The sequence below is a fragment of the Anopheles bellator genome, chromosome 1, assembly GCF_943735745.2.
Source record: "Anopheles bellator chromosome 1, idAnoBellAS_SP24_06.2, whole genome shotgun sequence".
Lineage (NCBI taxonomy): Eukaryota > Metazoa > Arthropoda > Insecta > Diptera > Culicidae > Anopheles > Anopheles bellator.
In genome coordinates, this window is record NC_071285.1 from 42,825,786 (window position 1) to 42,853,599 (window position 27,814).

The 27,814-nt window shown below is 52.0% G+C and overlaps 1 protein-coding gene across 1 annotated transcript; it reads right to left on the reverse strand.

Moving 5' to 3' along the window:
- Positions 1–220: 220 nt before the first annotated feature.
- On the reverse strand, positions 221–26,871 carry LOC131214944 (aryl hydrocarbon receptor nuclear translocator homolog). Its single transcript, XM_058209294.1, has 9 exons — positions 26,643–26,871; positions 8,706–8,872; positions 8,098–8,249; positions 5,337–5,602; positions 5,047–5,251; positions 3,999–4,230; positions 2,795–3,913; positions 2,577–2,722; positions 221–2,503 (listed from the first exon to the last, which is right to left on the reverse strand). Exons 1-9 carry the CDS (start codon positions 26,837–26,839, stop codon positions 2,267–2,269), a joined length of 2,721 nt encoding a protein of 906 aa, XP_058065277.1. The 5' UTR covers positions 26,840–26,871; the 3' UTR covers positions 221–2,266.
- Between the last annotated feature and the right edge of the window lie 943 nt (positions 26,872–27,814).

The following is a 27,814-nucleotide window of genomic DNA, read 5'->3' on the forward strand; positions in this document are numbered from 1 at the left end:
CTATGTTACTAAAAAGTGCAAAAGCAGAGCAAATAAAACGAAACTTACTGTGAGCAGTCAGCGAAGCAATAGTTTTACTTGGATCCTTCGAGCTTTCGTACCGGCCAGTTTCTTTCGCTATTCAGGCTTTAATCGGCCTTTTCGAGGACACGACGTTTTCGGAGCCTGGAAATGTGGAAACAAAACAGTATCCTGGTTCATTATAACGTTTCGTCATCGGTTTGTTTGTTTTTATTGGTTGACAAGATTTGCGACACTATTACACCGGAGCGTTACGTGGTGGGAAGAAAATGGATTTAACGTGAGAGTTTACAACTTAAAGCCCTTCACTCTGTGCTCAGGCTATGTTTTCGTTGTTATTGTTCGTCGTCCTGCTTTGGCAACCGTGGTTGGGCTGAGTGAGTGGACAAGACGAAAACGGGAGAACTAGTCCCGAAATAAACATTGTCGAACCACCTAACGTAAGAGGTGCTTGGTGTTTTTATTTTGGGACATAATCAATAGAACTGATTTAGTGTGTTTTTTTGTTTTATAACCTAACATTGCAACTTATGGTGGCCCAAAAGCAATCACAATCGACGGACAGCGGAAACTTTCCCCTCGCTTGAAAAAGCTCGAAGAAGGTGGCTCGCCTCCGGTGTTGTGGTGTGTCTGGTTTTTGATAAAGAATATCGTGAAATCATTATATCTTGCGCTCCCCTACAGTTTTCTACTCGTCTCTAAACCATTCTTTGTTGCTTTGAACGGAAAATTTGCAATAAATATCGTTTACTATAGTTAACTGATTCGTTTTTATGTTGGTTCCGTTTTTGTGTGTTTGATTCGTGTTCAGTTTTGCCTATTTTTACTATTTATGAAAAAGATTCACTAAACACTATCTTTGTTTTCCTGCTTGGAATTGACCCGCGGTTCAAAAAGGGAGGTGTGTGTGCCACCTGTTTCGGCTTCGGCGACTTTTGCTTTTCCTATAAAACCTTTCACATCCTATTCAACACACAGAACATACACGCATGAACCACAAAATAACATTCTCTCGCCCAGTGTCTCTCGCTTTCTTTCGCTTTTACTAAGTAAACCTTACAATATCAGTAACTTTTGTTTTCCATCTTTGTGTGCCTTAATTGGTCTGCGCCATTCTGCGTCCCATGTTGCTGTCCCAAGCGCTAACACCAGCTATCTGCCCTACCCAACTCTCTTGCTGCTCCCCATAAGCGTTGGGGAGAATTAGTCTACTTAACAGTTTTTTTCTTAACGAAAAGTAAAACAAATCTTTAAAATGGTTAAACACGTACACGTATCCGTTAACAAATCCGTTTTCGACAGACAGCTTTGCCCCCAGGTTGGGCGGCAAATCTGTGCAACTTGCCGGTGCCGCTAACCCGCTTACCGGTGTCTGGTTGGAAACATTTACAATCTATAAACAAAGTAAAACAAAATTACCACCACGCATCGGTAGTTTGAAACTTTAGTACAAATAGAACCGAAGCACGTAAACACTTTCGCGCGTAACACGATCTCGACCATGGTTGGTTAATGGTTTGGTTGTTTGGCTGCAAAAGTGTGCGCAGTCGGAAAGCGTTCGAAAGATCGGTTCATCTTTCGGTGATCGAAAACGAAATCCCATGCTAACTATCGAATTCATTTCCATTGCTGTTCATCTGATGTACGAGAAACATTGAAACCTGTTCCTGTATTCTCTCACTTTCCCTCGCTCTCTCTCTCTCTCTTTTATTCTCCCCGTCGGTCAATGTCCGGACATTCCGCACACAGGACTGCTGCGTGGGGACTGCCAGGGAAACAAATATTGCACTAAAACGTAAGAGAATACTTTCGATAATCACTTCCGAACTTGCGTTTAGACATGTACGTCGCCCATCGGTGGCCTATCGCCTCCGGGTGCCCCGTCGAGAACTACTCCTTGACCAGTGGCTGAGTGAGTGGATGAACCTTCCCGCCCTCCCGAACAACAGTGAGTGGTGTGGTGAACATTTATCGCCTGCTCCGTAAAGTGACCCGAAAACTGTTACTCTAACCATAAACCTCCACAGTAGATGGGCTTCGTTGACACTGATTCTTGCAGTGACGTTTTAAGAAACACGTTTATGCACTTAACGTTATGTTGCGGTGTGACTGTCCAGGAACGGGCTGTTCAACGGCGCAACGATCGCGAGCTACGCCGTCGAATATCATCGGGCTGCGGACGGGTCGATCGAGGAAGTCTGGCAAAGAGTGTGCCTGCTGTACTTCACGCTTCCCGGGGCAGGTATTAACTTCCCGGCTCTAGGTTCGGACCAGCCGGACCACTACCATTGTACGTTGGCCGAACGGCACTGGACGTTATGACGGAGGGCATCATCGACGTTGGGCCCGCTGTGGTCCGCTGTGGAGTTGTTCCAGCGTCGGAAGTGGCTCGCGCACCACCGACGGTTCCATTGGTTTGAATTTGAAAGTGATATTCCTGCTGAATTGACTGTAGCATCTCCCGTTGTTCCTGCTGTTCTTCCTGTTTTGGCGAGAGACGAAGGAAGACTTGCATGACGCGGCTCACTCATGACGACGCATGTTGCAGCACTTACCACGATCCTTTCCAAGCGCTGATCATGCGATTCGTGGAGGGTCGAGTAGTTGCCCACTTGCTCCCGTATAATGGCCGTCGTCGATTCCATCGTTAGCAGCGATTGGTCGAGTGCATCGAACGAGTTTGGTAGAAGAGAAGACAGATCTACAAAAATAAATGGAAAGCGATCGTAACGATGTCCTCCACAAGCCACTTCCCGATGCACACGAATCGTACCTGTGGCGGGATTGATTAGATCGTTGTAGCAAGCGCCCAACTCCGACGAACCCGCGTTCGGCTTGCTTCGCTTGCTGTTGTCTCCGCCACCGACCTCACCCAGTTCGCCAAAGTTTTCGGAAGAATGAAGACTGTTGATGCTGCTGTTGCTGTAGGTACGCTTCAGTACGCTCGTCGTTCGAACCGACCCCGAACTGAAGGTGGGTGGCGAAGGAACGCTACTAAACGGACTGTGAGCATTACTTCGCTGACTGTGCAACGATGAGGCGGGAGAAAGCACGGGCAAAGGGACCGCAGCGCCACCGGCCGCCCCGGCTGACGGCGAGAACGGCTGCGTGAAGTAGTGTTCCGAGGTGGGTAACGGTGGCACTCGTTGCTCCGGCCCCGGCGAACCCATCTGCTGCGGCCGATCACCTTTCTGTAAAACAGTCGCCCGTTGACCGGGTGCACCGTTTGGCGACAGAACCGGAGGCGATGGTGAAATGACCGTTCGGTGCGGCATAGGACTACCCATGCTGGTGCTTGTACCACCGCCGCTACTGCTACTACTGCTACTTCCGTTACTGCACTGCTGATCGCCACTCATCGGGGACCACTCATGGCCGGCGGTCGCCGATGAGCGGTGCGATTCGCGCATCGTTTTCGCCGCAATCGACACCACGTTGATGCTCCTCACGATCGCCGACTTGACGGAGCTTTTCTCGGGTGCCACTATCGCCAGCTGACCGCTGGTGCCGTCACCGAAAACTCCCGATTTGCAACTGTTGGCGGGTGAGGCCGGCATCGTCATCAGTAGCTTGTCCTCGCTGTCCGGCTGCAGGTCGGTGATCAGATTGAAGACCGCTTCCTCGATCTGCTTCGCGTTTTCCACCGCCGGCTCGCCACTCTCGTCCGGGAGCTCGTCAGCTCCGGCGACGATGACGGAAAACTTGCGCTTCATCTCGCGCACCATCCGCTGACCTTCCTCGTCCGACACGAGTGTGTTGATGCAGACGAACGACTGCACCACTTTGGTATCGCTGTCCACCTCGAGGTAGCCGCGGGTTTTCAGATAGATAAAGTCCCCGGTGCGTGACATCAGGCGGTAGCACGACTCTCCGTTCTGGTTGTAGTCGTACACTGGTGGAAAATGGGGGACGGCGGTGGTTATGATGACTGATCGGTTGTCTTAACCGCACCGCATGGCACGGCCGATTATACTCACTTTGACGCAAGGCTACAATCACCCAACGGACGTCGTCCCGGTGCATGAAGGTGAATGGGGACACGCCGGACACCTCGTCGGTTAGGTAGCCGGCGACGATCGAGATCCGCTGGTCGCATTGGACGATCCGGCCGTCGATCAGATGGCGCGTTTTGTACTCATACTTGCAAGCCTCAATCAAACGATCACAGATGGATGGCACCTTCATTACACGCGCGATGCCTATTAGAACCTGCGGAGCGAAAGAAAGAGAGAGTGTGAGCAGCGTGTCGAAACACCAAACTACGCAATCCGAGCAATCACGGCGCATAACCGGTGGATTTCACCCCGAAACCGTGGGAAACCAGACCGCAATGGGAACCCATTTTACGATTCAAAAACTAATTTATGAAACCAATAAACAAAGCAAATTATCATTTTCGGTAAATAAAATTGTCCGACAGCGGACAACATTCCCGTTCCCTGTCATCGCGGGTGCTACGAATTGGTTTCGAATTGAAGAGAAAAACATTGTCTTCAACATCGTGACAAACGGCGCGCGCGTGCGCCTGGCCAGTTTGTTGTTATCACAAAAATAAATAATTTATCAATATTGCCGTTTGGCGGCTGTGTTTTTAATAATGCCAAAAATATCTTCCGTTTAATGTGCTGTCCCCGGGTGTTTTAATAAAGAAAATATGGCGCAGATTCATGTGGATTTTATGATTCTGGGTTATTAACATTCTCATTAACATACTGATCGGTAGAGTGTCCAATGTTTTACGATGACATATTGATTTAAACATATTGGTTTTAGTCCACCATTTGCGGACAGGATATCGGCCAGGGATGGAGCACGCTTTAAAAAGCGCTTGAAATGTTTCGTGTCGCCGTTTTTTGCCACTGCAACCTATCGTCGCGGAAGATCTATCTAAAATGTCCTCCAGGCCGATTGCGTGGCTTAAGAAAATTAATTGCTTTGTGTGGCCTTCTCTTGGAGAAGACTAAAAAAGGGTCTTGACGAACGAACAAAAAACGGAAATAGATTGTTCCGTCGCCGATCACTCACAATATCATTCCCGTTGATGCTGTGCAATGGCATAGCGTCGTCCCGGCTGCGGGCTCGCCGTATCATCTGCATAGCAGACGCACCGCCACCACCGTGCTTGCCGCCGCTGGTGTCTCGCGGGGCCGAATCGGCCCGCCGGAAGCACCCATCGATGGTGACGAGCTCGTAGGTTGTGGCCTCGGACCGGGGTCCTGCCCGAGCCATCCTATAAGAAAGAAAATAATGGCAACATTATGAAATATGTTTCGAAAGAAAGTTGGTCAACCATCGGCGGACCGTGGCTTTCGTACCGGATGGAGAACCGTCGCTTGTCCTGCTGCAGCCTCCGATCGATATCGTCGTCGTCGTTGTCGTGAGATCGCGCTGACCGTGACTCGGTGTCCGGTGCGGAGCCACCGCACCCACTGCCAGCTTCCACCGGGTTGAGCAACCCAACGCTACTACTAGTTCCCGGTGCGACATCATACACCAGATTGGACGGGACCAGTTGCTGCTTGAGCAGCCCGTGATCGTCCGGGTGAGTTATGCTGAACAGATTCTGTCCGTACAGGTCCGTCTGAAGCAGAAATGAGGGCAATATTAAAACATGCAATATTAAGTCTTCCAAAGGCGGCCTCTCCGAAAGGCGCAATGGGGGACACCAGCAACACAAAATGGAATAGTTTCTCCGAACTAATAACCGTTTCGGCAAATTATCAAAACTGGAAATGGTTCGGGCCCAAATGTCAGGCGGCAACATCACCATCGCCGTTTAGGGTTGCGTTTCTGCAATCATTATCTTTTACACATCTTTCACAGAGTCGGCCGCCAAAGAAAGGGGTCAGACCGGTTCGAACTGGACACCTGGGAACGGGAGGAGGCGCCATCGGCGAGCCCACTGGACAGCGGTACAACAGGTGTACCCATGTTTCAGACTTTTCTTATTAGTTAACCACTACCGCACGCAACACAGGTCAATAGGAGGTGTCGTGAGACAACCCGGTCTAAGGCGATCGCAGTATCGAGTGACAACCGCAGATTTACTGTCGATCCACTTTCTTCGTGAGAGACGCTTTTTCTAACACGCAACACTAATTTTCTAACGAAATAGAAACCAGACTTTTATGTAAAACTCAGCGGCCAGGACTATTAACACTTATGCCGAACCGGTTGTGAACCGTTTCATGATAGCCAATCAATAGACGACCAACTATTCGCTCATTAAAGCTTTCAAGCGACCGAAGAAGTTTGCTATCCGGTGTCCGTCGAACATCGTGGTCCGAAAAAAAAAAACATATTTACCATTTCTTAAATGCCCCCCTCGAAAAGTGCCGTACGCGGAAGCAAGTGGCGCGTGGACGTTTCGCCAGTGGTGAAGATTTTACGATTTATGATAATGCCGGTACCGTCGTTGTACCAGTCTACCACCGGCGAGATTTAGCATTTCAAATTCAAACCGCTGAACCAGAATGTTAATATTTGGCGTAAAATTAAAAACAATCCCTTTCACGGTGGCGGCGGGCCAGATTTATTTGTGACCTTCTCTGCGCAGTCCCCGCCACGATTCGTTCTGGCCAGCTGATGATGGTGGTGCTGCGTACAACAACGAGAGGCCCCGGAACACATCCTTCCGTTCGGCACGTACTCACGAATGTTTGTGCTTTCCGTGGTTTACAGTTGCATTCTGAACTTGGAAGGACATTCTCGGTGGATGATGTGCCCACGGGACAATATCTCATCTCAAACACAACAGGGAAGTCGGAGCCTAGCAAAGGAGACAGCGCGCTCACTGGACCGAACGGAGTGTTTGGAATCGAGGGGCTCAGTGTCAGCCACTGATTTACATCGCATTCATGGCCATCGAAAATATTAATAACCAACGACATTGTGAGCGCCAATTCAGACGGCGCGCTAAACAGGTTTCACAACTATCGCCTATTTATAGAGTTGCCACTAGCAAAACTGGAGAGCAAACCAAACAACTTTTCAGGGATTTAATGTGCAACAAAAATATACTTTCTAGAAATAAATACGTCCAACAAACTCGAAACGTCGTTTCATATTAAAAAGGGAGAAAAAAAATATAATTTTATTAATGTGTAATTAGACCGCCGCGTCAACTCAAGCGTGCGAACCGAGCGACTAATAGAGAGGGCAACACAAAGACGGCACTCAAAGCGTGCAATAAAATAGCTCAATATTACAGTCAATTAAAGTACAGCAGATTCTCGTTCCCGAAAAACGTCTGGCAAATACCTTAACAAAATCAGCCCAAACCTGCGATGATGGAATAGCATCGACATCCGATTGCGTTGCGGTGGCAGATTGCTGCCAAACAACCCGGTAACCAAATGGAGAAACAGCAGCTGAAAACGCAACGCGTGCAGTGCGGAGTTTTGTTTTCGCAATCAAATTTACGCGGATTCCACTGGTTCGCCCGTTCCGATTGGGCAACGGTTGATGAGGGCACTTTATTGGCCAAAACGAGTGACCCACGGTAGATCGCTACGGCGGTGCAGATTCCCACCGTGCGCTCTGGCGAAGCCTTCCGGATATCGCAGCTTCACGATGGTGGCGGTTACAACCCGCCAAAAATACACTAAAGTGAATGCCGTTCGGTGGCAATCCGCGCGACCGGTAAGCAGTGCCGAAACGGTCAGAGCTACGCTTCGCTATCAAATAACACATTCGGAGGACGTTTAAAGTGTCATAAAAGCCCTTCGGAATCCAATAAACCGTTCGACCTGATCTGATTTCCATCTTCCGAAATGGCGCCCCGTCTGCCGAACATAAGAACAAAGCAGACCATACTAATCGCAAACGGCCGTGGCCGGCGATCAAGTCGGCGGAAGGGCGCCTCTCTCCCAGGACCCCGGTCTCCGATCCGATCAAAGAGAAAGGTTTCAGGTTTTCAACAACACGGAGAAGAAACAAACAATAATAACAATCAACAGCTAAGCAAATAAATGGCGGTAGACGGGACACACACCGACGCTGGCGCGATATTCATAAGAAACCGTTACTCGACAAGGCCGGCCGGGTGTGACAGCGTGGCATCGTGGCAGGCCTTACCTGACAGTGTCCGAGAAACTGCTCGACCGACGCCGACACCAGTACGATCTGACCCCGACACGTCACCGTCAGCAGAAATCCGTTCAGCATTCGAAACAGCGAATCCTGGGCCTCCGGTTTTACCGTTGGTTCCGGCTTGGATTTGCCAAACACTGCAAAAGCACGAGAAACAATGGGTAGCGTTTAGCGATCAATAGTTTTTTTTAAAGTAGATACGAAGTGAGCCAGAAAAGGGTTAAACGGAAAACAATATAAAATAAAGACATAAGACACTCTCGAAAAGCAAGGAAAAAGGATAACAGAATCTATTAAAAGAAGAACAAAAATGAAACAAGAAAGTCTAGATGAAGAAAGCTATACGTGGAGCTACAGTACATAAGCCATCGCTAAACAAATGCTAGGACAAAGCTGGGCAGTCTGAACAGAAAGAAAGACGAAACATATAAGGCAATACCATCGCCTCCGTGCTCGAAATAGGTGCCCTTGTGATAAAAGCTCGTTTGAAGGTTGGACAGAACTAGCAGAGAGAGAGCCTAAGCCATGATCCCGTTAACAAGTAAAGAGTAAAGCCGAAAAGGGACAAAAGAAAACGGTCGGTTCACACTCACCATAATCTATTCGCAGTCCGTGGGCCGAGAACCGCAGGACGGCCGTTTTGTCAACGCGCCGCGGGGACTCGGCAACGTGCGGCACCATCGCCGACAGTTCCTGTATCGATCCATTAAGCTTGTCACGCCGGTTCTTTTCCGCTCGGTTGCGCGCTTCGCGGCCATTTCTGCAACCCACCGCGCCACAGATGATGTTGGACAGGGAATGAAACAAGAGAAACACCACGAAAAACTTTAGAACATACTGCTGAAAGGTCAAACTGCTGTGTGAACATTGTTATCGGCCAAAGTTATCCTATTTGTTTTGTCTTTGGTCGCGCTTCGGTCTATTACTTCGCCCGGGATTGTGTGCGCGCTCCGGACAAGGTGATGGATAAAAAAGGATCGTGTTTGTATTTATTTTTTTTCGATTGGCTCCGGCACTACGAGCCAGGGCCCGTGATCGCTTCGATAATTTTTCATAAACAATTCGGCGGGCCGCTATTAGATAGGCATTAGGCCGTTCCGTGATTAATGTTGCCAGGCGGACCACCACCAACCGGTCAACGCTGGCACAGCTGGCGACACGACGACTGGCAGCGAACGCGCGGCCAAATGGAGCCTGCCGGCGAATGAAGACCAAAAGTAAAGCTGAAAGTTTTGGGTTTCGCACTGGTGCCCACCGGAATACCGGAATGCGTCGGCCGAAAACATATCAAAGTGCTAAACGATCGGCTCCGCTCATTACTCGAACGACCCAACGGTCAAGCCCAACCAACACAACACCATGGTCATCGCCATCGAGCGTCTAGCCAGGCGTTTTATGCCAGTGTCAGAGAATTAGCATCGAGGTTCGGACCAAAACAGGTCTCTCGCTCTGCCATCTGTGCCATCGCCAACTCATCTCGAATGAGTTGTGAATTTTCGACCAACCAAAGATGACCATTTTGGAGCGACTTCGGATTATGCAATGAGAGGTAAAGTTTCCGCAGTCAACGCAGTGGCCGAGCAAAATGGCACAGAATTGGAGAAAGTGTGCCCAGAAGAGACCGCAGTCGCTATTGTACGGCAGTTGTGGGGGTTCACCAGAGCTTCGCTATCAGGACGCACGCGGCTGATAGAGATGGGGACGAAATTAATTTGTGATTGCCCAATATGTTTTCACCGCGTGCGCCACAGAGCGCATCATGATCAGGGTGTCCTGGCAGGATCGATGTAGAATTGAATTCTGGGACCCCTGAACAAAATCAGCAAGCCGACCAGCACGATTAGTGTCAATTCAGCAACACAGCCCTGGGAAAGTTTGGCAACCAGCGGTTTCGTACACAACTTGTTAATTAACCTGTCTCGTCCTTCCGGCAACCGGATTCTCACACGAACGGATTCTCGCACAGGGGGTCTCTTTTTGGCGAAAAGACGCCCCGGGAGGTACGTGACCACAGGGTACCCGTTCATCTCTCTCTCTCCGTCTGTTGGTGTGCGTGTTCGCTTTGGAAGAACAATTTGAGAAGCGTTACGAAATCAAGAATCGATCCACGGGAGGGCGCGACGGCACTTCTTGGAAAATATCGATGACGGAAATTAATATTTCCATTTCTCTTCAATATTTTTTTTTTCGTCAGCTTTCTAACGATCCCCGACCAAAGTTGTTGCGGAACAGAGAGGTATAATTTTGCTCATCTTATTTTATCTTTTGACCGGGCCACCGCCCAATACCGGGCGTGTTCCGAAATTTCCGAAAAGTTCGGAATCGCTAAATGGTTGCGCTGCTGCTGCCCGGGAATATTTGGAAAACGTTGAATCATGAGTAATTAATTTATTTCGAGCATTTATTTCGAGCACGACACTCGGAACACGGTGCCCCGGGCAACGGATGTACAAGCCGGTGGAACCTCCATTCCGGCAGATATTTTTGTTCCTTCAACTTTATAACTTGTTGCGCGAATATCAATGCTATTGCTGCTGCTAAATTTCGTTGACAAGAAGGGAATCCGTAGAAATTGAAAGCCAATTATACACACAGAGCAGTGGTGGCGGATTAGGGCCGCGGTTGTGAGCGGAAAGGGTTTATTTGCAGTGAAGGTGGGTCATTTAAATTTCAAAGGTAAACATGCCCGAGATCAGCGCCTGTTTACATTGGATGCATAATTGAGATGAGAATTTCGCAACGTTTGTCTAAAATGTCTTATTTTGTCATTGTACATCCATTTTCAATAAGTTATGTTCGTTTCTATTTTCTTTTTAATTATTACATTCTTTGGCGATAGTTATCATTACTCTTCATTTGGTAGTTTTGCTCATTCGATTCTATTGTCGTTTCTTCATTACTCTATTACTTTCAGGTTAATTAAATACAATTTTCTGTTGCTTTTTTTTGTTTTCATTTGTTCAATTTGCGTCGTTTTTCGTCCATTTCAATGCGGACCCCACTGTTTTTCGATCAATATTTTGTTTAGTTCTTTTGCAGAACAAAACATGGATACAAGTGTTTACTAATGATCGATTTGTGTTCCAACTGTAATCCGTGCGCTTGACTAAGTATCACTCAACCTCGAGAACTCACCCGAGGCCACAAGGGTAGCTAGGATTTCAATATTTCCTTACCACAACAGCAACCAAAACAAGGCTACGGTACATACTCCGGTGGCCCGTTGGGATGTAATTTGAGCATCGGCACCACAACCGACTCTACTACGTCAGCGTCAGGAAACAATAACCGGCGAACGAAATTCAGCCCGCTTGTCGGCGTTATGTCATCCGCGCTTCAGACTGTCACACTGGCCTCAGGAGCCGCGTATGTGTTTAGCAGAGTTGCGGTTTGTTCTAGGGCGCAACACGTGAGACTGGACAATGTCTAGACCGGCCGCCATAGGAAGAAGGCCGGCGACGAAGCGTACTCGACAAGTCACCTCGCGACTCGAAAATGGCGCTGGCCGGTGATGATAGCGCGATGATGATGATGGAAGAGTGGCTGGCTCGTCGCCGACTTTTGATTACCGGCCCCACTCAGCCAGTTCTCACGAGCGCTTGCCCCACCGCAATACCACCCCGGACACAGCGTGCCAACCCGCGAGGACGCGTTCTCGCGAACCCGAGCCGCGGCGAAGTCGGGCCGAACGTCGGTGGCGTGTCGAGTGTTTGTTTGCGGTTGCACTTGCACCGTTTGCAACTGGTGCATCGGGCCGTGCCGGGGGCCCGGTGAGCGGCGACGGGGGCAACTAATGCGCGCCACTTTGTTTGGATTGGCAACATTGTTGCGCGAATGGTGGTCGCGCTCGGCCGGCCGATCACTGCCGTGGCACGCGGCACGCCACGAGTGTGGCGCGCACCGCGCACACAACACCCGGCGGGAGGATTTTCTTTCTCTTCGGCCCTCATTTCTTCGGGTGGAGTGGGGTGTCAAGGGGGTCGCGTCCTAGTCTGGGCCTTGGGTTGAACTTGAAACCGCGACGGACGCTGGCGCGGTTTTTCGCGGATGAGTAGAAAGGACGTGACGCGCGGAGAGCCGGAACGCCTACAAACGAGGCCAAGGTCAATTTCGCCGGCGGTTGGGCGGGGCGTCCGGCAAGAAATGCACCACAAACCCGACCCGGGACGCCCGGCTTTTCTCCTGCAGGGGTGCGGCCGCTCGACTCGCTGGGCGCATCAATTCGCGGACGGGAGAAGCTATATTTACACCGTTTCGCCCGTCGAATGGGTCAGGGCCGTGGCCACGGAAAACGTGCGAAACCAACCAGCGGCAACGATGGAGCTCCCGGCGTAACGCAGGCTTGGCTCCAGAAGAATATTTTGTGGAAACAATAAATTCGGCCATTCGATTGCCACGGTCGACTGGGGGGCAAGAGAAAGGCCTCCGGCAGAGGCCCGGCCTAGCCCGGGTTGACATACCTGACCACCAAACTGTGTTTTGCATTTAAAGTTAAATTGTTGCAACGGTAGTGCGGTAAACAGTGCACGATCCAGGAAAATACGGGCGCAATAAAATTTTGATCGCATAAACGATCCTCTTCGGTGGACGACATTTTGTGCCGTCCGCGGAATAAACAACCACACGGGTTGGGTGTTTTTTGGGGGCGCCATTTTGAGCCGCGTACTCAGTAATGCATTCAAAACAAAAAGAGTCCAGAGTGATCTTACAGCAATAAAATGAACAGTAGTATGATTTGAGCTAACCGACTAAGGGAACTATTTTAAACAAGAAACGAACTAAAACACTTAATTTACTGCATGCAAAACAAATTTTTAAATGATCAACTTTAACAAAAACAATTGAAAGTTACAACAGTAAAAAGGAACCATAAACAAACGAAAAACTCAACAACAGCCTATTTTAAATATTCAACTCAAAAACAATCAGTACTAGGAATGGAGCAAAAGAAAAACTAGTCAAAAGATAACTAAAGCGAAAGATATCAACGGAACCGTACGGAACCGTTTCACTAATTGCGTTGCTGCTGTTTACCGCCTCGCACTGCCTGTGACAGCTGTCAGAAAGGCTAAAAATGGTTGTCACCGTAAGAAAAATAACTTTACATCAAAAAAGCCGACCGCGAAGCCATACAGAGGGTCCACCGTAAGGCACCCGAACGCGCTTCGTTAGCGATTCCTCTTCATTCCGTCCAAGCTCAGAATTCCTCCGGTCCGGCACGCGCCCGGCAGCTTAAATGTGGAATAAATTCAATGATTAATTAAATGTTTTATGCGAACGTTCTTGGCATCCCACCGATGGGATGATGGGCGTTGCTCGCAGCTTACGCATCCTTGCCCGAGAGACCGAGATGTCCCTGCTCCTCAGGCGACCTCATGCTCCCTACTCCCATCAACACTCTCTGACCACTCAATAGACGCTAAGAACCGATTCCAAGTATTCTCAAAGTACTGCCCGGTCCGCCGTGGGCTTTACACCAATCCGTGCGTAAATGAGTAGATCGGGAGCATGGGGAGCATCGTCGTCGAGTCGATTATTGCCACCCCTTCCGGGGGGGCGCAATCCTTGCCGCTCCCCGGGACCGGTGTCACAAAAACCCGCGGTGTGTTCCATCCGGGGACGCCAGAAAATCTCGCCCAGTGCCACCGGTATGTTCCGAGTAGCGAGTTTGGGTTGAGGTGTGGGGTCTACTGGAAGCGAGTGCCGCGAGGGCCTTGTAAGAGCTTGTTCGGCCGGTGAGTGGTGACGCACTTCGCACCGAGAGCACGAATCGTGCATCACGAGGATGCTGCCGTCCCGTGGGACGTGGGTGGGAACGTGGTGGCGTAGGAAAGGAAACCCATTGAAAGGGAAAGCCGTCCGCGTTTTTGGGCCGAAGCGAGCGAGCCGAAGCAGCCAGCAGGGCTCAAGGCTGCCGTAAGGCACGGCCAACGGTGAAGAGCCCGAAAAGAAGGACCAAAAGGACTCTACCACTCTCGTTTTCGTACGCGCTCTCTCCCTCTCTCGTTCACGCTCACAAAGTGTGCCGGTGGCCCGGAAAAAAGGCCGCAACGAACACACACACACACAAGGACACGTGCGGAGCCACACGAACAGATTTTCTCGGGGCCCCCCGGTTCCCGTTTTCGGCGTGTGTGTCTGATTTTCTCGGATGGCATTCCGAGAATTCGCTAATACAAGGTCGAACACCTTTTATCAAGAAATCCCCGGGCCGATACGCCAAATATTTTGGCGTGAGCCAAACAGAAAGAGAGAGTGAGAGTGAGAGTGAAAAGGAGAGGAAAAAAACGGAAAACCGGCCAAGCGTTCGGGTGGGGCCCAACGACGCCGTATCGAGCGCGCTCTGTGACGCAAGCATATCAAATGCCGTCGAAAGTTTCCGCAGTCCTCGTCCCGCAGTGTTGATGTAAACGGACTCCCACACACCTAGCTTTTGTACCGAGAGGCTCGTGCCAGGACTACCAAGAATACATACATACATACGGCCGCCGACAGGGAAGAAGATGGGACCGGAGAGATTGAGATTTGGGTAAGGCGCTTTGTCAGATAAGCAACAGCCCGCGGGTGGCGGACGAGATATCGAGGGGTTTCTTCTGTCGATCATCGAGAGGATACATCGAGTGGCGCATATGAAAGGCCCGATACCGCTCGGTTGATCGATGGTTGCGCCCGGGGGGGGTGAGAGCAGAACTCCCGAGAGGAAGCCGAAGGGCAACATCGCTCAATCGGAGCCATCGCTCCTTCGCAAAAATTTAATGAAGTTCTCACGGGGGCAAATGTCGGGCCGGACGGCCGCCGCAGCCGACGTCCTTCGGAGGTTAACAAGCGAATAATTAAGTGGCCGCCCAATTATCCTTTTCGCATAGCAAATTAAACGAGGATCGAGGGGGGCCACAATCTCTGGCCTCTGTCCGACCGCATCATCCTCATCATCGTGATGATGTTGATGGGAGGGGAATCGGCCACGAAAAACCCCCCAAAGCAAAGTATGATTAAGTGGAAAAGATTTTCCCGCCCGCGTGGTGGTCGTGGCCGCTTTTCACATATCGTCCATCGGCAATCAGCTTAATAATCTGCCAACGAGCACAGACACGCAGCAGAGAAAGAGAGATCCCATAAACCGCCCATAAGAGCATCTTGGCCGCCGGTTCTTATCGGAAGAGGACCGCCACCCCACATTCCAGCATGATCGATTCCCGGCCCGCACATGGTATTCGGCCGTTTTTCTGCTTCACTTTGCATTCAGCAGTCCCCGGAGGAGAAGCTGTTTAAATATGAGCCGCACAAGTCCAGCAAAACAAAGTCAACGCCACACGCCAGCTCCCAGAGGTTTGTTGTTTGTCAATTTCGCTCAATTTTGGGCGCATCTTGTTAAGGGCAACAACGCAGCCATCAGCTGCGTAAATAATGTCCAACAATTTGTGGGGGGGGGGACGGTGGAAAATGTCAAAAAACCCGTGACGTGGCTATGAACGGCACGTGAAACCTAACGCTCCATCCAACGCGCTTTCGATCGAGTGAAAAGCCGGGAACTCAAAAACAGCGAACGTCGGATGAATAAATGATCAATCGTGGCCGCAGCCCCCCACACGCGACGAATTAGCTCACAGTTTCCCGGAAAAACCCCGTTGCCCGGGGGTGGAAAAATATGAAAGGAAAACAACGTTCACTTACATCGTTTGGCCAACCACGGCGCCCGAGTCATCGTAACCGTACCTGCAAAAGTAGAGCCAGCGATTAGACATGACATAGCTAGCGAGGGGTATATGAGTAGCCGGGACCAACCATGAGCTGGCGCAACACTGCAACAGTGTAGCCTCTCCCAATCAGGGTTCTGGCACGGCCGAGGGCACCCTTCGAATCCGTGCTGTGCCGGTACTTGTAACGGATCAGTCACCAGTGTTCCGGCCACTCCGTAATCAAGATCTGGCATTCGGGATGGACGCAAACCGTTTTGCTGATAAGCGAGCGCGGGTCAATAATGGTAATCGACAACCGTCGGGACCGGTGACTTTCCACACAGTCGGAACCCGTCGGCGTCGGGACGCGTAATTGATTGAACTCGAACCGTAGCTCTTCAATCTGGGAGGCGGTGGCGTCGGTGGGGATGGATTAAAGGTCCCCAACGCTGGGTCCCCCCGGCACTGGAAACTGGAGTGGGCACAACGACCCACGGAAACGGTTAAGAGAGCTACAGCCGGACGCGGCGTGCGATTGCTTCACTCGGCGCTCACTCACCGGCGAGCTGATCGCCCCGGCGCACTGACACTGGTTCGCGAGTCACGTGAAGCCCGTCATCCCGTGGAGATCCGGTCCCGGCAGTGACTTGAAAGGGACAGTGTGTGACCCACGGCGAAGGCTACGGCGCAATTACGGCGATTCTCGGACTGTGGTCCCCGCGCTTGGAAGTGATCGAGTGCCCATCGCGCCATCGCGCTACTAATTACTCTCACCACCCCCTAAGGAGCTCCCCAGGGAACCCAAGCTGCCGGATGATGGTCCACCCGGGATGGATCCCCAGCCCCAACCCCAGAAACATTGTAAATATGCAAATATAATTGCTGTGCGCAAACAAGTGTCAGGTGGCGGGGTTTGACACACGCAAAACGGAGCCCGCTCCGGCGCTGGCTCTGCTGAGCTTGCTACAAACTAACCAGTCTCTCCGTAGCCGAAGCCCCTCGTATGTTTGCCAATATCATTGCGACCACACCAAGTGGCGGACGTCGAGTCAATTGTGTCGCGATGTTTCCTCACACAAGCTCCTCGGTCGGACCGCCAGGATAAATAAATCCCTTCGTGGGTGAACGCGAGGACAGATCGCACTCTCCGTCTCCCGCTCGCTGTAGGGAAACCCCTTGTGGTCCCCGGAAAAAGCAATGATTTCGGCGAAACGAAAGTGGTGACCCGTGTTCAAGGGAATCCACAGAAGTCGTACAGGGATGCGCCCACTGCGGCCAGCTAAGTGGGAAGTGTTGGTACAACAACAGGTGGACAGTGGAAAACTTTCAGCAGACACCCCCAGTCGGGGGCGCGAAGGCCGTAAGGCTCTCGTAAGCTCGTTTCGTGGGACGTTATACGGAGGGACTCCATTTAGTAGCCGCACCACGATTGCGTCATGGCCCCGTGCGCACGGGAGCATTATTTATGGTGGATCCGTCGGCCACACAATGTAGCCGGCAGGCAGGTAAATTAAATTGTGCACTTTCCCGGCAGCGCCGCAGCAGCAACCCCGACAACGACATGGTTGGAAAATGGACGAACCAGAAAAAGGTTCTTTGGGTATGGCCGTGAGGCCCTTCAAATATTCTTATTATCATATATTCATCAGCGATTGGAGTCCTGGGCAAGTAGCACCCGATTCGGTTGGAGTTCTCTACTGGATGATGCTAACCTTCGGGTCATTATGAGGCACATTTGACGCATTAAAATTACAATTTTGCTTGCGACAACGTATCCCTAACCAGTCTACCCAGCAAATATGTTCGACACGTTTACCTATTGGGTCCACCGGCTCGAACCACTCATTTCAGTTCCGCGGGGCTATTTTCTTCCCCGGTTCGCCGGTCGTTTGAAGTTAAATATAATTCCCAAAATACCCCGAGGGGAGCTTACTTCAACTTCACGCTTCCATTCCATTTCTGTAGCTGAAAAGTTCCCAGGCAATATATTGTGTACTGTAACAGCCTACGGCTCAGAAAATGGGTTTACAAAGAACAGTATGATGATACTTTTTGCAACCTTTGCCAGGGCCCACTTTATACGTTCTGTATCCTGCTCCATCCTTTTATCAAAACTGAGAGATAAAAAAACGGAAACTGTGGAAAATGGCAATACTTTCTAATACACTTTAAGCGCCGTAAGTTGCCGATTTATATGTTTTTGCGGGACCAGGCAAGGTCGAACCCATTAACGAAAGTGACACAAAACTGGCCGCTGGAATCGGCAGCAAAACAATGGCCCATCCGATCCGGCCGTTTTAAACGTAATCTATAGCCGGATACCTCCCCGGGGAGCGCGTCGTGTGCAAGTGAAATGTGAATCGGCACACATTTACCGGGCTGCAATTGATGCACCGGTTCGGAAATCGCAAATTACCCTGAAGAGGGGTGTAGGTGGGTGTTTATCTTGCGGCCAAGGAACGTGTGGAGCACCGGGAGGTAATATGCGCACATCATCAACACACCACAAACTGCTCCCCCCGGGCTGGGGGGGGAGTCCGGAATGGCGGTCGGAACGGAACGGAAGGATTAGAGCGTGCCCCCTCCGCCGGTTACAAAACTAATGATAGTTTCGGTGAGTGTGTCCGTGGGTGTGTGATAGCACCTAACGGGCGCGGTGCAACAATGTTGCGGCCACCCCCCACTGGAAATCAAGTGCAACACATGTGGGGGTGGTGAGGGGTGCGCTGGTATCGTTTCGCAATCGGCCGTACAAATCCCACCACCACCATCGCCACCACCGGGGGAATTAGGTTTGAAGCGTTCGCCGAGAGGCTACGTAATTCAAAAGTTGTACTCCGAGCTACGGTCCAAGACTTCACAACAACAACATCGGCCCTTCGCCCGCCAGCGGTTGGTTCTGTCACGTTGTTTTGATATTTTCGCTTTCCACTAGCGTTCTGAGGTTGAGCCGATAATTTGAGCCGATTGTTTGTTTTGACGATTGCCACGCGACACGCGACAACGGCCCGGCCAGGAGTTCTTGGCGTCAACGATAAAAATTGGTCACCGTTCGGTGGGACATGCATTTACTAGCGGGGAAAAGCGCATCATCGATGGTGATGATGCTGATGATGATAGCGGGTGCATGTTGGCATCCCAGCGAACAACACTCTAGTACCTAGGCGCTAGAGGGAATTAGCTGCAACATTGTCCCAATCTGTAGCCAACCGAGGACGATTTAAATTAGTAACGGAATAGACCAACAGAGTTCAAATCGAACGAACCCATAAATAATTTCGGCAAATAAGACTAGAACTAGAAGGTAGCCCTTCTAGCGAGCCACACCACACCCCGGCCCAGACCACAGCATTAATGGTGGCGGTTTCGGTGTCGTTCGCAGAATTCAGGTGGCTTGGCAAGGATCTGGCTGGCTAGGTGAACTGGCTAGGAAAATTTTCCTCTTGGTTTCCTTTCGGTCACGAAGAAAATATTGGAGACTCTGGGCCCGAGAGGCGTTCGCAATTATCACCACCGAGCCATTTGATATTTCCCAGGACCAACATGGATAGCCCGAAATTAAAAGCGTCGATTTGATCATTAAATTAATTATGACCCGGGTTCTGACAGTTTCGAAGCACTCCCTTCGCACAATGCTCCAAACAAAAGCGCACGTTTTGGGCCCCGCGGTTGGACGGTCCCCGACGGTCTCCAAAACCTCAAGCATCATTACTTAACGACAATCGCAGCCGACAGCACCACGACGAAGTTGCTGCTACTGCTGGCTGCTAAAGATCCGTAGCGAGCCAGAAAAGGGCAACCGGTCCCCGACATCGACGTGCGTGCGTGACGTCCTGACACAGATCCCGCGTTACCTTCCGGGAAATATTTTCCCCGAGACCGGGTATTTGCACTGGGCGACGGGCAAACACAGCACGGGCCAACCTAAATGTTGGAAATTTATTTGATACTGTGCGTGAGGCCGCGACGTATCCTTCGCGCAGTCGGATACGACTTCCGACACCGAGCACGTTGTGTTGGTGGATGGCGCCGTAATACGGCATAGCATAACTTTGCCGTGCTAGCGGAAGCAGCATCCCACACGGGGGGAGAGAGAGACAGGGAGAGCGAGAGAGTTTGGAATGTAATTGAAATCAGACCGCCGACCGGACCACTGAGGACCCACTGGGGCTGATCTCCGGTCAAAGTTTGTCCGGCGCGTTATTCACGACACGTTCACGCTCAGGACTCCGAATTCCGAGAACTGACCCCAAATATGAACTGTTATTATTAAGCCTGGACTGCTCATTTTTGCTCGAAAGTTTTGCTCGTTCCATTGTCCGACCTTGAACCGAATCTGGGAAAATCGCAAATTTTCCGAGATCCGGGATCCTGAAGTCGACCGCTTCCGACCTGTCATATCCTCATGCGATCGAGCGCTTGTGTCAATAAATACCCCCGACAGATCCCAGATCAACGTCCCCGGGTCGGTGCCGTGGCCCCGAGCTTTCGGGGAGAGGTTACCTGTTAAAGTTGAACATACTGTACATATGTTCCGGTGGCATCGGGTAGCATCGGGGCGTCGCCGTCGGTTGCTGCTCCGCCTGATGGTGATGAAGATGCTGATGCCGGTGCTGCTGCGGTTGGCCGTAGTGCGGGGACGGAGGTAGCTGATACCAGGGGACCGGTGGCCCAGTGCCATAGCCACCAGTGGCCCCATACATTCCACCACCACCACCGCCCAGTTCCGAGTGCATGCCTCGAAGCGCGGCCGGACCGTAGCCCGACGAAACGTACGGTGAACCGGCGCTTCCGCCATGGTACGGGCGGGCATCGAACGTGGCCGGGAAGGGATAGGAGGAGGCCGCGGCGGGGGCACCACCGACCGGTGTGTAGAACAGTTTGTCACCGGCCACACCGTACGGATCCGGGGACCCTCGTCCACCGGCACCGGCCAGCATTCCCAATGGGGGCCCCTCCGGCGGAAAATCATCCCCCGGCGGTGAAGCCATGCTGAACGGTGGAGGTTGCGAGGGGTCGGTGCGGTAATGTCGGTTGTAGTGCCGGGCGTAGTGCCTGTGGCTGCTCATGCCATCGCTCGTCGGTGCGTATCCTGACGAAATGTTCATCGCTGCGTGGTGCAGCGAGCGAATGCGGCCGACTGACAGGTGATGTCGCTGATGATGATGATGCTGCTGCTGATGCTGCTGATGACGGTGACGGTGCGGGTCACCGTGTGCTGAGATCCCCGGCTCGCTAACCTCCGGAAGCTGCTGGGGATCGGTTTGCGTGCATGACGTCTCTTCACTCGACGCCGGATCCAGCTTGACTTGGGCCGCCAGCAACGCTACGCGGCCTCACGCATCTCTCGCACCCTTCGGATGTGACACTCACAGTCTGCTCACTCTTGATCACTAGACTGCGGTCTTTTTCGCAAAACTGTTGCCGTTCGAATTTCCGTAGAACAGTCACTTCTTTTAATCAACCTTCACCGTATTCTCAGCGTTTCTCCCGATGCTGCGGCAGGTAATTGTAACGGTGTTAAACGAACCCAGGCACTTGAGTGAAAGGTAACCTAAATGTTGGTCAAAAATGAAAGGCATCGTTCTCGCGATCGCAGAAACTGCGCCCTGCGTATGGACCGATGCCAAAGTGATCGCCACCGAATTGGGAAACGACTGGAAAGGGTCGCCACTGCCGGAATGTTCTGTCCCGAAATCCGGAAGCAATCCCATCAATGGGGCGGTTACCAATTCTGACCCCGGGATCAAGCTTTACCGGCGCGAGATAGCGCAAGATTCGCGTGCCGCGACAGATTTTCTACCGCCGGCAGGACATGGCATGAAGATCGCGCAATCTATGACCCCAGTGCGGTCACCAGCGGTCGTTCCGCTTCACCGAAATTAATCACAACCGAAACCGATAAGAACGTGGACGGTGTGCCTGAAATGGTCCCGAGGCACACGCTCCGCTCCGAGGCACACGATCATCAAAACAACTGGCGCGCGCGCGCTTTACATACGACAAAAACCGTGTTGCCAGTCGATGAGCCATAACCTAACGTTGTGAAATTGGCACCGGGACCCGGAGCAAGGATATCGCAGCAGCACGGACTACGGAAGCCATCTCCCGAGGGTCCGGACAACAGAGCCGGATCAGCGGGTCGTTCGCCAAAATTCCCTCGTTGTCGTTGAGAGTTTTCAAAAATTACCCACCATCACTGACAGGGGCCCTGCCCAGGATCGGTTGAATTAATTAGAAATTTTACAAAAGTGAACAACCCAAAACCCTGGGGCGGCGCGAGGTGGGAAAACTTTCCCCCAAGCCAGGAACGCCTCGCCGGCGCTGGCGAGCGGAAGGAGGCTTCAATTACTTTCGCTCACCCGTGAATGTCAATCATCCGAATTTCGGCGAATCGGAGCCGCTGGGAATGCGAAGAGAACCCAGCAGCCCGACGGAGATCCGAGCGTGGCGCGAGCGAACAACCCAAAAAAAAACTGCGAACAAGTTTTCCCGAAAGATTTTCCCCGAACTCCTCGGGCTCGCACTCGGGAAGGGTGCCATGTGTGAGCAAGGACCGGTGGCATGGACATGGTTGAATAATTCGATTTCACGTGACGCACGATCCGGAACTAGCCCGATTCTATAGATAGTTTGGAGTTTGGAGACGTTGTTACCTGCTACCGAAGCCTTTCATCCGCTTGATCCTTCAATCTTGCATCAAATCGAGTTACCAAGTAGGCTTCGGCCACGAGGCATTGCGATCCCCGGTTCGGTTGCGAGCAAACATTTCAAACCAAATCAACCAAAGCGTAACCGGGCGCGTGTTCCGCGCTGTGGCCGGTTCCTAAGTGGGCAAATTCATCAAAATCTACAATAGGTGTACACTTAGTTCCGCCACATTACTTCTTGACGTCACAAAGTTCTTTTTCACCGGTGTTTTCGTGGCTAACATTCTGAGCGGGGTTTGGGGCCACCACCAGGTTCCCTCTCCTGGCCGGCGGTAATTATCAACCAACCACTGTCAACGACGGCTCTGGCAGAGCTTCCAGTCGTGAGCTATCGGGAAACCTCGATGAGTTGTGATTTTCTATTTGTTTTCTCTCTTTTCGCGGGCACACTTTTCCTCGCCGACTAAGACGCCCGGACCACTAATTTCTTGTCATGCTTCGCGGCACACGGCGCGCGCGATGGATGTTGTGAGGTTTTGATTTACTACGATGCTTCTTAATACCCATCGCCGTCGTCGTCGTCGTCGTTGTGTTTCGAAAGGTTGTTCGCGAACCACTTTTGGCACTGGTCGAGGTTCAGTTTATTGGTCATGTTTTTACGTTGCCCGTTTGTTTTGCTGTGTTTCGGCCATTCTTATCACCCACTGGATTTGATTTCGGCGCACGGCGGGCTCGGCCTTTCCTTTTTCTTCGCTAGTTTGGCGTTGTCGTCACCACAGGAAAATGGTTACAATTGGCAAAATAAAATTTATACCACGTCGGGCTCTATTTCTCGCGCCGGCCGGCTCTCCATGTTTTTCTCTTTGTCTTGGGGGGGGCCTCTTTCGCCATTTTTAGCATCGTGAATGAGATGATAAATTTATGAGACCCGCTCAAGCTTACGAAAGTACACTCAAGCACGACGCGGAACAAGGGGCTTTTACCGCCACACACACATACACAAAGACACATACACTATCACAAGCGGCCTGGGATCTGTTGTGGCGGCCGCGGGAAATTCTTTTCCATCTCGGGCGGCGGGTTAACGGGCGTCCCAGTAAAGCACCCGGAGCCGAATCTGGCGCAAAGCGAAACTTGGGCGCGCACTCTGATTTATGGAGCACAGATGAAGGTGAAATGTTTATTCTGCCCGGCCTGCTGTGACCGAGGAGCATGACAGAGTGCGACGGGACAACGCACAATCAAAGCACACTTTGGCGCGATGCTCCACGCCAAGCTCGGTGATGACTTTCTTCGAAGCGCCATGACGTCCTGCGACGCTTAGGTGGCACAAAAGTTAATCGAAGCACAAATACACGCAGCGTCAACCCATACACTCCGGCCCACCGGACCGGAAAGGAGACGCGGTAAGGACAACAGCCGAACGGCAGCAACAGGTGTGGTGTGTGGTGAGCAGCAGCTTGTTGCGGCACGGGGCAAATACCGCCTGCTGAGAGGTTTAGAAAGCGAAGGGATTTTTGGCAGACGACACTTTCACCATTTTCACCACACTTGCCTGTTTGGTGCGCAATTCACCACACGGCTACACCACACCCCACCGGCAGGCTGCTAGAGCCTCGGTGGCAGTAACAACGAAGAGTGTGAGCGTGTGACGAACAAAAACAAAGAAACAACAGTCACACTGTCACACAGCACACATACAGAGTGCGCGGCGTGCGCGTTTGGCGAACGTAACCACCCGAGCGCAGACTTCCCGCTAGTACCACGTGCGAAACGCGACTGAGGAACCGATACGCGGCGACTGGTCGACGATCGTTGCCGGACCGCCGGATCGGGGACCTGTTGTTGCTGTTGTTGCTGACGAGACGGGGCGGGCACTCAGAAGCGCAACAACAACCGAGCGCGCGCCGTTGATAACGTCGCTGAGTGACCCTCATCAGATCGGATCGGATCCGAATGATTTTGATTTTGAACCGAGAATTTGTTGAGTGTATCGGTCTGTTTATTTTCATTCCTTGACGAGCCACGAAGCAGCGGTAGGCCAGGATGCGGTGGGTGGTACCGTCACCTAATCACCCGCGACACCGCGGAACAGGTTTGGTCCTTGCACAACCTCTTCTGCAAAAATTCTAATCGCACGGGGCCGCGAGTGCCCCGCGAATCCGCTCACCGGGAATGAGTGCGCCTACGTAGTGGTGAGTTCGACCCGAAGACCCGAGACCCGAGTCTCGTCTATTGTCGTTTCAATCGGGCCATCGCAGACGTGGGTTTGTGTGCCGCGGTCTGGCGGAAAGAATTCATAACTCGCTCGCCTACAATGTTGCCATTTGTTGACCAACTCAACTTGGCTGGTATCACCATCAACAGGCCTGCGCTCTCTCTCTCTCTTTCGCAGTGTCCGTCTCCGTCGTCTGCGTTTAATTACTCTCGGGCCGGTTTATTCCATTCCGATTCTCGCGCTGCTGTCGTCTCGATCATCCCGGCTGGTGACAACCATGACCAACCGTACCCATACGGACGGCCACAGGCCACAGGCGGACTCATCATCTCAGCTCTCGGCTCTGTGCCCGATCCATGCAGCATCCTCGTGATGGGCGCGCGCGACATCGCCATTCGGGAACTCAGGGTTCGGGTTCAGGCCGCGAACAGGTTGCCCGTTCTCGCTCCGACTGGCGGATCCTGCTCGACTCTCTGTCTCTCTTGTGCGCCCGCATCCGAGCGAATTCCTGCCGCGAAAGAAACCAATTTTTGAGTCTAGTTTTGGCGTGCCTTCCAGGCGACCCGAAAAAAATTGGGCCACCAGCCACGGTGGTGGATCTGGCTTTTTGACAGTCACAGGCTCGGTAGCCATTTTGTGAGCCACTAACTTCATTTCGCCGATCATCATCCCCTCGGGCATTCTGTCAGTCCCGGCCCGGCCAAGATGGTCCCCGTGATAGTGAGGCGCTCTGATAAGCCGTGCCGGCACCTCTCGGACACGCGCCCGACAGTGAGAGAGAGAGAGAGAAAGGTCCTGCTGTACTATCGCTTTGGAACCGTTTTATCACCTTTGGCACGGCCATAAATTACTGCCACCATTAAACCGTATTTCCTATGCAAATTGGCGATCCCCGACGCGACGCAAAAGATTCACCATCATTAACTGTGCGGCGGTCCAGATTGTGGACAGGTTGGCTTTAAAAGTGTATTATTAGTAAGTGGTGCTGTTGATTGGGGCCACCATTGTTTATTTGGGAAGAAAATCGATCACGATCGATCACCGATGTCAATAAGCAGGAACAAACAAGAGCGAACCTCAGCGAACGTGATTTCCCGGCAATGGAACCGCAGTCCAATATAAATATCAGTTGAAAAAAAAATCGACAAAAACAGGGAAACGATTGAGACTGACCAACCGCGGACCGGACCGAGCCAAAGGCTTGGGTGGTTTTTAAATACATTCTGCCGACAGAGTGATCGGAGCGCAATCATCGGAAGGCTACGCCCCGATGATGCTGGTCAGTTTATTTTCAAATGGAGACGGATGGTGCCTCACGAGGCTCTCCCGGTGCCCCGATCGAAATAGCGTTCCCTTCGCTGGCCCGGTTCCCGCTCCCGATGATATGATAATGTCCTCGGGTGGGTTGTCGTCGGGTAGCCAACTTTAAAAACCTGACGCTGACGGGTGAGACGGCGACGGTGTCCGCATGCATTACTGTCACCGGCCGGGACCGCCAGCCGGTCCGTTCGAGAAGCGGGCGCCAGCGGATCAGAAATTATTAATCTCATTATTCGGCTGCATATTCAACCTGTTCGATCGCATGGATAAGTTGCTGCGCCGTCGATGCACTGGAAGTTGCAAAACGGAATCGGAACTGGTGGCCCGGTTACAGTGCAAGTGAAATACTAAACGTTACCGGCCGAAAATAAACGGAACGGAAACCACAAGTGCCGGTAGTCGATTGTGGGTCATTTAGAAACTTCGCCTGTCGCCAGAGAACAGAAAGGGTCGCGCGTTGGAACGTGGTTATTATGCAAGCACGTTGCTGTTGATTACTTTTCCCAGAAAAGGCAGCCCGGCCCCATTACAATGTGTCGCAACGAGAGAGTGTTGCGTGCGGTGGGGCAAGGCGTGTCCTTCCTTGCGGTGGAGAATTGGCTCCCTTTGGGGCAGCCAAGGCAAGAACGCACGAACCCCTGGTATATATGTTGTAACACTCACCTTGACGAGCCGTTGTCGGTCGAATCCTTTGTCGTTCCCGAGGCGGTGCTCGGTCCGGGTGTTTCGTCGCCGTCGGAATCGTAGCTACCGACCGAGCTGGCCCTTCGATCGGCCGCCCTTCCATCGCCAGCATCGATCAGCATCCCGGAGCCGGGAGTTCCACGGCCGGGCTCTCCACCGGCACGGGGCTCATTCATTGTGCCGTCCTCGGCGTTCCCTTGGCGTCACTCCTGTTTCTTCTTCGTTGTGCCGTGCGCGTATCCTTGACAATCTGCTGCCGCTCAACCTGACCAACACACGAGATAGCTACCGCCACCGTTGGGTCCAATCGCTGCTGACGGAGAGATTCATGTCCTACGCACGGTGCGGTTGCAGTCCGGAACAAGCGGCCACAGCAACAAAGTGTCTGTGAAAAATGAAGTGGTACGTAGGCTGAATAAAGAATATACAAATATAGAGACAGAGAGAGAGAGAGTTAATGAACGTTAACAAATCAGCAAGTTGGCGCCGGAGTTAGAGCCACTGGAGTGTGGATCGCTCCTTCGCCGCAGGGGGGCCCGCGCGACCGAACGTGGGCTGTTTGGGGTGGTGTGCGTGGCCAACCTGCCGCCAACCACCCACCGGTGACTAGACAACTGGCCGACTGATTAGAACGCCGACTGTGAGCCTTGACGAACCCTCGGAGCTCATTCATCCGTTCGCAACCGAGGATAATGCCACGGATGCCACGGGGAAAAATGTCTAAGGACATGCGTGCAGGGGCGGGGCGTGGGTAACCACACTGGCCGGGTTACTCCTTCTTGAGCGCCTCCCGCCTGTGCTGCCCTTAAAAGCGGAACAGCGCCGAGCTGTCGAGAGAGGCAATTGGTCCGCGCAATCAGAGGCACATGCTCGGGCAGCACGCTGTGACACACCAACCAAATTGCTTAACGACCACCACATCGTCCCACACCGGTGCGCCCCCAACCCCACCACCACCACCGCCAGCAGCGGGGGCGTTCAAGGTTCTGCATTTTAAAACGTTTTTGCGACTTGCGATCAGCGCGCGTCCGGCCAAATATAGAAACAAATCGTTCGCGACACATTACACTGCCCCGACGAGGACGACAGGCATCGAGGTTGGTCTGGCTTGTGACCGAGCATCGATCGTCGCCGAGGGAGTCGTCGGAAAT